The sequence below is a fragment of the Anarhichas minor genome, unplaced genomic scaffold, assembly GCF_050575085.1.
Source record: "Anarhichas minor isolate MPS153535 unplaced genomic scaffold, ASM5057508v1 ptg000007l, whole genome shotgun sequence".
Classification (NCBI taxonomy): Eukaryota; Metazoa; Chordata; class Actinopteri; order Perciformes; family Anarhichadidae; genus Anarhichas; species Anarhichas minor.
This window is the reverse complement of record NW_027466453.1, coordinates 19,286,022-19,298,724: the sequence shown is the minus strand read 5'-3', so window position 1 is coordinate 19,298,724 and position 12,703 is coordinate 19,286,022. Positions and strand designations below refer to the sequence as shown.

At 44.2% G+C, this 12,703-nt stretch overlaps 1 protein-coding gene across 4 annotated transcripts; it reads left to right on the top strand.

The window, feature by feature from the left end:
- Nucleotides 1-1,253: 1,253 nt before the first annotated feature.
- map3k14a (mitogen-activated protein kinase kinase kinase 14a) lies at nt 1,254-12,556 on the top strand. 4 transcript variants are annotated; one of them, XM_076086432.1, is made up of 16 exons: nt 1,254-1,302; nt 6,210-6,479; nt 6,567-6,648; nt 6,744-6,966; nt 7,300-7,695; nt 7,787-7,921; nt 8,013-8,142; nt 8,499-8,627; nt 9,947-10,051; nt 10,144-10,301; nt 10,410-10,560; nt 10,709-11,023; nt 11,112-11,221; nt 11,634-11,760; nt 11,858-11,958; nt 12,066-12,556. In XM_076086432.1, the coding sequence occupies exons 2-16, from the start codon at nt 6,224-6,226 to the stop codon at nt 12,225-12,227; spliced, it is 2,580 nt and encodes an 859-aa protein (XP_075942547.1). In that variant the 5' UTR covers nt 1,254-1,302; nt 6,210-6,223; the 3' UTR covers nt 12,228-12,556. The 4 variants fall into 4 exon arrangements, with proteins under 4 accessions (XP_075942547.1, XP_075942546.1, XP_075942545.1 ...); XM_076086431.1 differs by lacking the exon at nt 1,254-1,302 and adding an exon at nt 4,279-4,482; XM_076086430.1 differs by lacking the exon at nt 1,254-1,302 and adding an exon at nt 4,542-4,694.
- Nucleotides 12,557-12,703: the final 147 nt, after the last annotated feature.

The window sequence follows — 12,703 nt, the reverse complement described above, 5'->3', positions numbered from 1 at the left end:
GTGATACATAGTCAAGTTCACTATGTTCATGTTATGTTGTTTTATATTAGCAAACCTGCACATTGTTTATATAACTCCCCAAAAAGTGATAGTTAGTTTCAAACAGACCGTATTATGATTTTATTAAAAGTTGTACTAGTGTGAATGGGGTTCCCTTTTACATTTTATTTTCCTAAACTTTAACATGTTGGTCATATCCTTCTTCAAATCACAGGAAATAACATCAGTGCTACCGTTAACAATTACCGTGTTTGCGAAGTTACACAAAAAAAGCCAAATTAATTTATTCCCTTTACAGTATGATTACCATTAATGTCAGCTACATGTCAATATAGACAATAATACAGCAATATGCCTTTTACAAATGTCCCTCTGGGGATGAATACAGTATACATCTATCTATCTATCTATCTATCCATCTATCCATCTATCTATCTATCTATCTATCTATCTATCTATCTATCTATCTATCTATCTATCTTTTGTCAGTAGTTTATGACTCCATCTTGTGGTGAATATGTGTCAGTACAGATAATCCTATTTAGAAGAAGTATAACATGTGTTGAATTCAAAGTTAGATCTATAAAGCCCGGTAAAACTTTTGGAACACTAACTTTATTTAAAGCAAAGTGTCGTTATCATTTTAGGAGCAAACAGTAAGTGACACTAGAAAAAAGAAGGCGTATTGCATTGGACAGAAAAACAATTTAAAAAGTACTAAAACATAGATTAGAATCATACATTTAGCAGGGGATTAAACTGGGTAATTTGTCTAATTTATTACAGCACTGGGGCTTTGAAAGCGTTTTATAAAAGTCACCAACACATATTTTCCTACTAATTCACCGTCCAGTCCCACGTTCTGCATTAACATATCTAACAAACCTTGAGACTCAACTATTTACTTATGAGGATCAAGCCATCACCTTGGTTTAGGGTCTCAATAATCTTATAGGGTACCTAATGACCTTTACTAAAGATAAATTACTAAAGATAAATTACTTCAGTCTTCACACCTCCTCTGGCGAGGCGTTTACCGGAAGTCCAGAAAGTTCAACTTCAAATTAAAAGCATAACTGTCATTTACAAAAAAATGAAAAACATGTTAACAGTACTCAAGATTATTAAAGTAAACAATTAATAATAACAATTATAATACTAGTGACAAATATGTTGTCTATCATAGCATTTTGATACCTTTATTGTAAAATTGACTTAGTTTGAAATGGGAACCGGAAGTCTTAATTCTCGTTAAATACTGATCTGATCGCCATCGGCCGACGCCTACTAATTGGAGGATCGGTAAGTAAAAAGTCTACTGTACATTTATCGTTCAATTAAATAGTTTCACCGCTTTTATGAGCCTCGGTCTTTTATAATCTCCTTCGAGACGACGACTTGTAAAGTCTCGACTTCATCACGAATGACAAACGTGATATAAGTTTTATGTGAAATGGCGGTGAACCGAGAAGGAAGTAAGAGACAAACACTCTCAGAACAACACAGCTAACTGGAGGACATCGTTTTTATGATCGTATTTGGTTTGTGACAATAGCTAAACAGAATAAAGGTCGGCACAGTAAACGCTAGCTGCTGTTACTGTAAGTTTAACTCTAATGTCAACATGTTACAACACTTTTTCATAATGGCTGAAGCCAGATGTCTGCGATTAAAACTGCTGTAACGCTTCTCCAGCTTCTACTTTTTCCAGTGTTACTGACTGTATGTTAGCTGTGGAAGTCTCAGACAGGACTTTAACAATAATCATAATAATCTGAAAATAAACGTAGCATGTTACAACTAGTGCATGCACAGTTATACACATGTAATAAGTAAGAAAACTAAATAAATGTGTTATTACTAACTGTACCTCGAAGTTACCATGATAATAGATATTAACCTCATTGAGTTCTATTATTTATATATATTTCATGCCATTATCTGCTCTTATGTGCCCAGTTGACATATTAGACATTACGCCCTTATTGGCTCATATCTAGCAGATTGAGTGGTTTTACACGTATCACCCGCCTTGACACACTGCACCAATACATGCCGGACCCTTCCTGGTCTAGTGTCAGACTCCTGGACTAGTGTCAGACTCCTGGTCTAGTTTCAGACACCCTAACCCTAGAACAAATAGTGAGACATGAACATTATAATTTCTCAAAGTTCAAGTTGAGACCTTTGGATTTCTTGTTTTGTCAGATCAACAGTTCAACACCTGAAGAAGTTCCCTTCACACTGATATAAAACAAAGCGTATCACGTTGCAGCCCACGTCTTCTTATCTAAATCAGGATTGTCACATAACGTACAAAACATGATGAGTTGGGAACGGAGGACTCGGATTACTGTAACGACACCTATGTCTTCATTGTAGTTAATTATACAGGTGTGTCTGATTAGTGGGGTCATTGCATGTTCTCCTAAATGCTGTGGGAACGTGTAGTCCAGGTCCGTGGGACGTTTTCCTGCGTCTCCCTTCAGGAATGCTCGGCCGTGTGTTTTCTGAGGCCGACTTCAGGTTGAGACCCTGTTCCCGTCCTTACTAAAGGCTCAGGAATGTCATTAATCTGTGTGGGTGTGCAGCAGCAGTGGGCTCAGTATAGCCACTGACTGGATGTGCAGTTCAGCTCAGGGTTTCTCTGCACAGCTAGATTAATATTGACTGTACCGCAATATGTATTAAGATTCATGTTTGTGTACTTATTAGGTACATGTGTACAATCTCATGCAGTCCAATGATAATAACTGCTGTATCTGTAAAGTTTAGACCGTTCACTTCCCGTTGACAAACATTCACAAGTTTTTCAATTGACACTTTTCTTTGTTTTATATCTTTTTTAATTGAATATTTTCAGACAAAACAAGCATTTTGTAGACATTACTGTGGGAAAATTGTGATTGGTATTTCTTTTTTACTATGATCATTTCTGATATTTTTGAGCCAAACTAGAGCTGCAACGAATGATTATGTCCATTAGTGATTCATCTTCCAATTATTTTCCCAATTAATTGTTTGGTCTTGACTTTAGAATGTCAGCAAATGGCAAAAAATAACTTTTCTTATCTTAAAAAGGTCAAATATGTTTTTATTGTCTCCAATTATGCTCATGCGGTGGCGCTCCATAAGCTGCAATCAACTTCAAACAATACAAAGCCAACAAGGCGGTACAGTAGTACACCAACGACTAAAACAGATATGTGAAATATTGCATATGCCGTGAGATAAAATAAATAAATACTTAAGCATTATGAATATTAGGAAATAAAAAGCATACAGATGTCTTGTTTAGTCAGACTCACAGTGGAAGATATTCAGTTTACTGTTATAGAGGACTGAAAAACGATAACGACAACGATATTCACATCTGAGGAGCGTATAGTCGTGATTTTTTGCTTTAAAAATGACGTGAATGATTAATCGATTATCAAAATATTTTGAGATTAATTCAGTCGATCGACTAAAAGCATCTGGACGGTTGTATGTGCGTCATGTGTGTTTTATCGGCCGTATCTTCTGATGAAGTTTGGAACTTGAGACCTTCCCTCTTCCCTCTGTTCGGCCATGTTGAGTCTCTGCTGGTACTCGTCCTGTTCTCTTGATTCATTCGTTGAACTTGCATTCAGCTCCGTGTTGTTGCTTCGCGGCGTCGCCTCTCAAGTGGTCTTTCTTAACTTCCTGTGTGCTGTGGCGGTTTTTGTATGACTAAGTTGTTGTTTTTGCTGCTGAGAAGAAAAAAAGCAAGAGAGAGAGATTGTTTCAGATAGACGACAGAAGAAAAGTGACAGCTCACACGCTTTCTCCTAAATCACAAAACATTTCCACGAGATCCTCAGAACATCAGAAATCAGCAGTTTGCTCTGTTGTTTTGTGTTTTTATGACATGTCGTATGTAGTGGAGAGTGTGTGTGGGTGTGACAGACTCATATATATATATTAGCCACAGGGCACACATGCTCATCAGGATATCAGAGCACATGAAAGGTCACACAACTCTCAGTGTGGAGGGCAGTTCTGTGCTGTTTTTGACCCAATTAGAGAAGATCTTATTTGTCCTTATTCTGCTTTTTATTGATTCTTCTTTAGAGTAAAACCTGAGTTCATCGTGACAGACATAGAAACATAGTGCTTTCCACAGTCGATCATCAAAAGCATAATAAGCGAACATGTTATCCTTTAATCTAGTCAGAGGGAAGAGCAAGCCCTGTTGGAGGGAGGTGGGGTGGGGGGGGGGGGGGGTGAAATTTGGGGAAGTGGAGATACATTTCCCATAAGTCCTTGTCATTAAGCTCCTCCCCCCTCCCCAGGCTTGGCTGAGAGCCAGCATTGAGCAGAGCAGGAGCGACGGAGTCGTGAGACGTGAAGGACGAGGCGGACAAACAGCTAGTTTTACTGATGTAGAGGACCGGTTTGTTATACACAGGAAAGAGAGAGAGAGAGAGAGAGAGAGAGAACAGCTCAGACTGTCATCTGTCGGTACGTCTACACGCCCCTCTGCCTCACACACACACACACAGAGTTGTTTTTGTGGTTGTGTTTTTTCTCTACTTCCTTTCCACGTAAAGTCCTCTGGGTGTGGTGTTACGCTGGGCTTTCTGAGCACCGGCAGCACCTTAAGAAGGAAGTGACAGTTGAACTGCTTTATCACGGTAATATATCTTGCAGTGCGTGAAGTCGGCACACACCAGGTAATGGCACCACGAAACGGCTTTCATTGAAATGTGACTACGGTTTGATGTCAGATCCTCTTTACTTGTCGTGCTGTGTGAGTATTGTCTATAACGTACCGGGGAGATGTTTTTGTGGCAGCTGTGCGATTGTTTTAGTCGAGATGTGAGGATTGAGCCTGGCAGGACCTCTATCAACAATCTCTATAGCGGCATGTTTATGAGCAGAAAGAGTCAGAGTGACGAGGAGAAGCTGCGGTTAAGTGTGATGGACAATCTAATGCAACTGTAGCCCCAGTTTGTGCCTTTCAAACTGCATTTAAATGCACCATTTCACCAGCGCTGAGTGAGCTGATTTTACACTCCTACATGTTTCCACGACTGTAACCTCCGAGCCGTCTGCAGTCAATCGTGCAAATCTGCATCGTGAATCTAGCCTCGGCCGTGTGTCTAATGTGCCGCAGTCGACTTCCTCTGAGTGAAACGGAGCACTTTGCATTCAGCGACACGGTTGCAACTGTCAAAACAAGGCCGGGGTTGAGCTTCCTGTCTCATCTGCCCACCGCAAAGTTTCAGTTCAAGCGATCACCGGCATCCAGAACGCACTCGATCCAGTCGGAGCGTGTTAAACTTCAAACCTACCTATTAATATGTACTTAACCGCGGTATAAAGCCGGCTATTGCTTCATCGCAGTGTGTTACCTGTTGACTAGAGTAAACATCTTATCTTAAGTCGAGTCAAGTGTTTGAGCTCCTCAACTGGAGATCTTTGAAATAACTAAATTAACTTTTCAGCCCCTTAAAACTGAACAAATGAAATACAAATAAATAAATAAAAGTCAGAGGAACTTTTAACGTGAAAATAAGACTTCTCGTTGGTTGTCACCGTGCAGTTTTTCTTCTTTTTGGGCAGCGTCACTCACACATAGTCAGATAGTAAAAAGTCCTCTGTTGCATTATGGGGAAGTAGTTTTCGGAACCTCACAATATAAAGGTCAGTCACTCAGATGATGGGCAGCGACCATGTGATCTATGGACACGTTGCAGCAACGTTGTGTTGGATAAATGTTGTTTGTTATTGATTGCTGCTGTAGAATATTAAATATTATGAACTAGAGCTGCAGTGATGAGTCGATGAGATGATTGATAGAAAATTAAGCAAAATGTGCAGTTACGTTTTGCTGGTTCCAGCTTCCTGAATGTAGAGATTTCATTTGATGGTTTTCTTCGTGACAGTGAACTGAATATCTTTGTGTTTTGGACCGGTGGACGGACAGAACGTGACATTTAAAGAGAAATTACTCAGGGAGTTTTTATAGATGAGAGGATTAATGGAGAAAATAATCTGCAGATAAACTAGCAGCCTTGTTATAAACTCCCATCAGGCAACTCCATTAATCTACTAATTGATCCATTTATTCTCAGACACACATATGATCTGTTATGATTACAAATATGACTTATTTGACATGAGTGATTAATGAGAAAGCACTGTACTTATCAGTTTGCTGTGATCTTCTCTCTCTCTCTCTCCAGATCCAGCAGATGAAATGGCGGTGAGGCAAAGGATCTTCAACTCGACAGCACCGTTCTCCGGGTCGTCCCAGGCCGAGATGAAGGGGTCTTACCCGTCCTGCTCGGCTGCGGAGCAGGAGGCGGAGGAGGAGGAGGAGGAGGGCAAGGACAGCAAGATGGGCTACATCGCCCGCCTCAGCCCGTTGATCAATAAACTCCTCACACATGGGACCGCAGAGCAAGTGGGAGAAATGCCCCTGAAGACCTCGTACTTCATTGCCCAAGCTGAATGTAAATATGCCTTTTTTGAGTTTTTTATTTCATAATAAATGAAACACCTGTGTGGACAGAGAGTTGAACCCCCTGTGCTCTCCTCAGGTGAAACACAGGACTCCCAAGAGTTCAGTCCCTCCTGCTTCGAGCGCTCCTTTCTTCCCTCCCCGAACTGCTTCACCAGCAGGTTTGTCACTCCGTCTGCATTTCACACTCCGTGTCAGTTTGCAGAGGTTGTACTGCTTTCTTTAATGCCGTTTTTACATTGTTGCCGCACTTCAGTCTTCCCGCAGAGCACAACAATGTGGCGTGCCCCACCACGGCCTGCGCCCAGGAGCCGAGCAGCTCATCGGCACAGCTCAGCCCGAGGAAGAAGAACAGGAAGAGGCAGAAGCGCAAGGGCAAGAAAAAAGTGGAGAAGAAGAAGGAGAGACAGCGGCACAGACACCGAATGCCCTCCGGAGTCCCTGAACAGGAGAGTGGAAGTTCCCTGGTCCGGATCCTGGTAAGAAGTCCGGTTATTCTTCACATCTCATTGAGTCTCACATATGAAAGACATATTGAAACTGCCATTGAGGAAGACTTGTACTCAAAATAACCGACAGAGCTTGCAGTGTTTTCCTTGTGAATCATCTTCAGGGAAAAATTGCCACATTCTTTGGCAATCGGAGGCTCGATCTGCAGACATTCCCATGCAAACATGTGTTGTTACAGTGAATCAGCGAATTCCGACAAAGCTGCCCGTCATGGCCTCGAGCGTTAGAGCCCTTGAGCCACCTCACCTGAGAACGTCCACATCATGGAGTCTGATCTGTCGTGCTTTTTGCTTGCTTTGTAGGATGAGTCGTCTCTTGGGGGGAGAAGCGACCTCAGTACTTCCTGCTGTAGCAGCATTGAAAGCTCAGAGGAGCAGGACAGAGGGCCGTCTGTCTACTGCCGACAGGTCTACAACACAGGCTCCAGCTGCTCGCCCCTCAACTGGGGGGACCCGGTCCGGGGATCCCTCTCCAGCCTCCACTCCTACGGGCAGGACAGCGACTCCTCGGACTCCCTCAGCAGTCTGCAGGGAGACTGCTCGCTGGCTCTCGCGGGCCTCAGAGGCAGCGTCAGTCAGGGGGACCCGTGCTACGCAGGGCCCTTTTTCAAAGACGTGGAGAGGGACGTCAGGGAAGAGGAAGGGGAGCGCTCAGCAGCCGACTCCGTCAGCACTGAGGGAATCATCTTCTACAACGAGGTACGTTCTGCTTTTACGTCCCGCTGGCTTTCTGTCTCGGTTTAAAAATGTGCCTCAGCCAAACTAACGTGTTTCTCTCTTATTCTGTCAGAAAATCCAGCCTGTGGACTCTGAATACAAGGAAGGGGGGGAGTACGTCCTCACACAGTTCATCAAGGAGGGCTCCTATGGTGAAGTACACAGCGCTCAAGATGTCAACACAGGCTTCAAATTCGCTGTCAAAAAGGTAACACAGAGCCTCTTTGTTCATTGTTTTGTCTCCACTGCCTAGTTTTGTAAAGTGTCGCTCACGCTGTTGTTGCGTCCTCTCCTCACAGATCGACCTGAAGAGGTTCAGCAGCGAGGAGGTGGGTGCGTGGAGTGCCCTCAGATCTCCTCGTGTGGTGGAACTCTTTGGAGTGGTCCGAGAGGGGCCGAACGTCGTCCTCATCATGGACCACAAATCTGGTAAACAAGCCTCCCTTCTGCCTTTTTACGCACTTAATGATTAAGTGGTTTCTGTGAGATGTGATGAATTTAAGTGCAAACACATGAGAATGATGAAGATTACAGAAAAACAGATGCTCGTCGAGATGTGGCAGTGGGCGGTTCCATGAGGCCAGAAATGACTGTTGAGCTTCCTTGAAGTGTAACGATGGGAGATGCCTGCTTGATAAACACAGCAACATACCTCCCACTTTTCCTTTGTCAGCATATTCCAGGCTGTAATAAAAAAGGAATAGTTGAATCAGGCAATGCGTAGAAGTAAATATTAACAAGTTATCTGAGTGTTTGTCCCGGTCTGACCGTATCTGTTATTCCAGGCTCGCTGGGCCAGCTGATAGCGGAGCGCGGCCGGCTGCCAGAGGACCTGAGTCTCCACTACCACTCGCAGGTCCTGACAGCACTGGAGTACCTACGGAGGAAAAAAGTGGTGCATCTAGACATTAAAGGTACGTTATACAACTGGATATTATATTAGAATGTAATAAATAATAGGAATAATGTAAAAAGTCATAACTACAATTTTTAAAAACAGACAGACATAAAAAGACATATAATGTAGCACTTTTATTTCTTTTGGTCCTGAATCCACTATGTTTATTCTCAAATGAAGCATCATCTTTAGGCTGCGTTCACACCAAACCAGATAAAAAACATCAGTCCTCCCATTCATTTGAATGCGGGTAGTGCGTTTAACCTGCAGCGGTGGGGACGCAAGGGCTGCTGGGAAATAAACCCAGAGGCCTTCAGGCGAAAAGTTGAAACTGAATTAAGTTTTGGAGAGAAGCCAGCCGACGTCACGCTGCGGTAGCCAATCACATAAGCGGCGATCCAAAACTGCATAACCCAGCCATGAGGGTAGGGCTTGGCGATATTGCCGAAACCCTCAAACATAGAGGTCATATAGGTCATTTAATGCATTTTATATTAAATATTTTTGTTTGCGTTTCTGAAATGCAACAAAAGCATAGAAGTAGCAGATTTTGGTACTTTGTCCTCAGAACAAACACAGTAAACAGTCGAACTAAATGTGTCAGCCTTTACTTGTTGGGGTAACTAGTGGAAAACTAAAATAAGTCAGATTTCTAGTTAGCTCTCATCAGAGGATTTGGTGTCTTAGTGTTGCAGCTGTTGTGTGGAACACAAGTGTCATAGATACAGTAGATCTGATCCTCAGCACCTGTGTTGTGAAACCAGACTGCCACAGTGAAGACGACGGGCTGGGAATTTCCCACAGTGTGACTCACCGCTGATCTTTAGAGGCGGTGCATGTGCACAGAATCAGGAGAGCAAGAAAGAAAAGGGAGACCGAAACCGAGCAGGGGGATGGGACGAGGAGCAGGAAGTAGTTAGAGAGACGGAGAACAAAGCACGACGACAGAACAGAAAGCAGGAGAGGAAAATAAAGTGGAAAGAAGTATGAAATAAAAAAGAAGGAAAGAGAAAAACAAAAATGAGAACTGAGTTAGAGGAGGAGAATAAAAACAGACTGAAACAGGAAGACAAACATGATAGTGCTGCTGCAGCTCAGGCGCCACCTGCTGTCTGTTTGATGCTAGACTCCACGTTCACTCCTCATTGAAGTGTCCTGCAGCAGCTGTCCCTCGATGACGTCACAGCTCCCTCTTATTTGTTGCTCCTTTATCTGTAGACTGCTTTGTGTCTGTGTCCCTGTTTCTAATTATGTCTCCCATAAACTACACGGCACAAGTCATGGAAATCAGCGGTAACGCGGTGGATTATTGACTCTGCTTGTTTTCCCTCACAGCTGACAATGTGTTGCTGTCGGAGGACGGTGGAGACACCTTCCTGTGCGACTTTGGACACGCAGAGAGACTCGACAACCAGGGACAGAGCCTCAGCGGGTCCACCGGTAAACACTGAGCAACTCTAGCGCTTCAGTTAGGAACGTGAAATGCATCCACTCGTGTGTCTTATTGTTTTCCCCGGTGTAATTCGATGCAGATCTGAAGGGCACAGAGAGCCACATGGCCCCTGAGATCGTGAAAGCGGAACCCCGCGGAGCCAAAGCAGATGTGTGGAGCAGCTGCTGTATGTTACTGCACATGCTCAACGCGTGTCAACCGTGGACCAGATACTACACCTGCAGACTTTACCTGAAGGTACGCCTCACAGCGACACACACAGACACACCGCACCCGGCTGTTTGGTCTCTTCACGGCGTGTTCACGCCAGCCTTTGACCCGAGTCCGTCTTTGCGATGGTAACAGATTGCTAACGAGCCGCCGCCACTGAGGGAGATCCCACCCAGCTGCAGCGCTCTCACAGCGGAGGTTATCAAGGCGGGACTTGAGAAGGATCCGGCCAAGAGAGCATCAGCCTCTGAGCTCAAAGGAAAAACTGCCAGAGCTCTGAAAGAAGGTAACTAAACCAGCACGAGGTACATCCATACACACATCCACAAACACAGTCAAATCCATGTAAATAACACATTATGCTGAATTTGGTTAACCCCCTTGAATGCATCATCTTCAGTTTGTGAAGGCTTGTTGTGTTTGTGTGATTGCAGTGGGAGGACTCACCAGTCCAGTGAGGGGACCCTACACAGAGCCCTTTCCCATTTCCAACAAACCTCCCGACTCCCTGCAACGCATCAACAGCAGCGTAAGCTACGAGGATGAGCTTCAGGAGTCTGTTAAGGAAGTGATCACAACAGGGAGCCGGGCGGAGGAGCTGGAGGATGACGGCGATGGAGAGGCTGACTGTAACGAGTCGAAGCGAGGCTCACTTTTCTGTCCACAGACGCTGATCCCTGAGCCCAAGTACAAGAGGGGCCACAAGATCACCACCGTGCCTGAACTGGAGCTGCGTAAACTGGAGCGAGGTGAGGTTCCCCCCTCACAGCTCTGCTTTCTTTCTTCTGTTAAACGTTTGATCTCCGCTCATCGTCTTCGTCTCCACTCGTCTCTCAGATTTCTACCTGAGCAGTCTGTCCCAGCTCCACTCGGCTGAGATGCAGGAGCAGCTCTTGTCGTGTCTCAGCAGCGACCCTATTTCCACCTGGGAGCCGTGGGACAAAAAGGTGAGCCGACATTCACTGTTATTAGAGTACATCTCTGATTCACCTCACACTATGGTGAATAAGGATCAGTTTGGGGCCAAGTCAGCGCTTTAATTGCCATCATCTTCTTGCACCACATAGATCTCAAATAGTGGAATTTTTAAGAATTGTTGTCCTGTTACACATCCCATCTTTGAAGCTACGTACTGGTGAGATCGTGTTGAGATCATGACCGGTTAGATTGATAACTTGAACACTTATTTTTTTAACTCATCATTTATCTGAGCTGTGCTCTGTTGTCACAGAATATGACAGTTCCAAATCTTTATAAAATGTGTTCATTTGACCTGTCCAAATACTCAAGATAAGAAAGAGCTTCTTTGGTGTTCCTCTATTTTGGCTGAAGTATTAACTGTTTAACGTGTTATTTTAGGACTCTGGCCGCTGGTCTCTGAGTCCAGGAGACGACTTGAGCTCCGGTGTCTTCTCCTACAACAGTCAGCCAGATGTGCAGGTCTCCAGTATGGACTTGCAGCTCCCACCGCCCTGCTGTTTTGAAGGTGAGATAAAACATTAACATCTCTCTTTTTTATAAAAACTATTTAGTGCAGTGCTAAACTGTAACACGTGGACCTCTCTGCTCTGTGATCGGCTCAGGGGTGGACGTCTGCATCAGAGACTTCAACAGGAGGAGCATCCGCATCAGGGAGACGCGCCGGGTGAAGGTGGGCCACATCGCCACCGGAATCAGTGATCAGGTGAGGAACAGCAGCCTCACACACACACACACACTCATGTGTCTGCTTCTGTGGTGTTGTTTTTAAAGCAAGATGTTTGATGCTTATGTGTGCTCCTTTTTTTTTAGATCACTGAGAGGGTTTTCACCCTGGAAACCCAGCAGGGCCAGCAGGTAGCTCACGATGAGGAGGTGCAGGAGTCCGGTCTGGAGCTCAGCTGTGTTCCTGCTCCGGACTTCAGCTCCGTCTGGAGGTGGAGGATCAGAGACGGAGTGCTGGAGACCAGATAGAGACCACGACTCCCTCCCTCCATCGGCCGCAGTGTCTCCGCAACCGTCCCACACATGGCCTTCTGTAGAATTGTTTCAAATATTTGCCTTAAATTTGTCTCAATGTGGGAGGACTGTGCTTTCATATGGGCCGAAAATAAATCCACCAGTACGTTCTCGGTCTTAAGCACACGTGTCTCCTGTTTTGATGACATATTGGGGGCTGCTGTGTTGCCTTTTGTCTCTAACGTGCTCATTATTCAGTCACTGTACTGAGCTTTTTGGACCACTTTTATGAAGCCGTTCTTATTGCATGTGTGCATTTAGTCAATAAACAGCATTGGAAACTATGCAGTGTGTGTGATACATTATTGATCTCACTGATTCGCGATCCAGTTTATAATACAGTATTTAATTGAATTAACTCTCAGTGACTGTGATCATTTCTGCAGTTTTCTAACTACTTTTCCAGGTTCTAAATACCTTCTGAACTCTGT

Bases quoted from the DNA above. Each gene is read 5' to 3' on its own strand.
- map3k14a (XM_076086432.1), top strand. From the start codon at position 6,224: ATGGCGGTGAGGCAAAGGATCTTCAACTCGACAGCACCGTTCTCCGGG. The intron at 7,696-7,786 runs GTACGTTCTGCT...TTATTCTGTCAG, and splicing joins GAATCATCTTCTACAACGAG to AAAATCCAGCCTGTGGACTC. The intron at 8,143-8,498 runs GTAAACAAGCCT...CTGTTATTCCAG, and splicing joins CATCATGGACCACAAATCTG to GCTCGCTGGGCCAGCTGATA.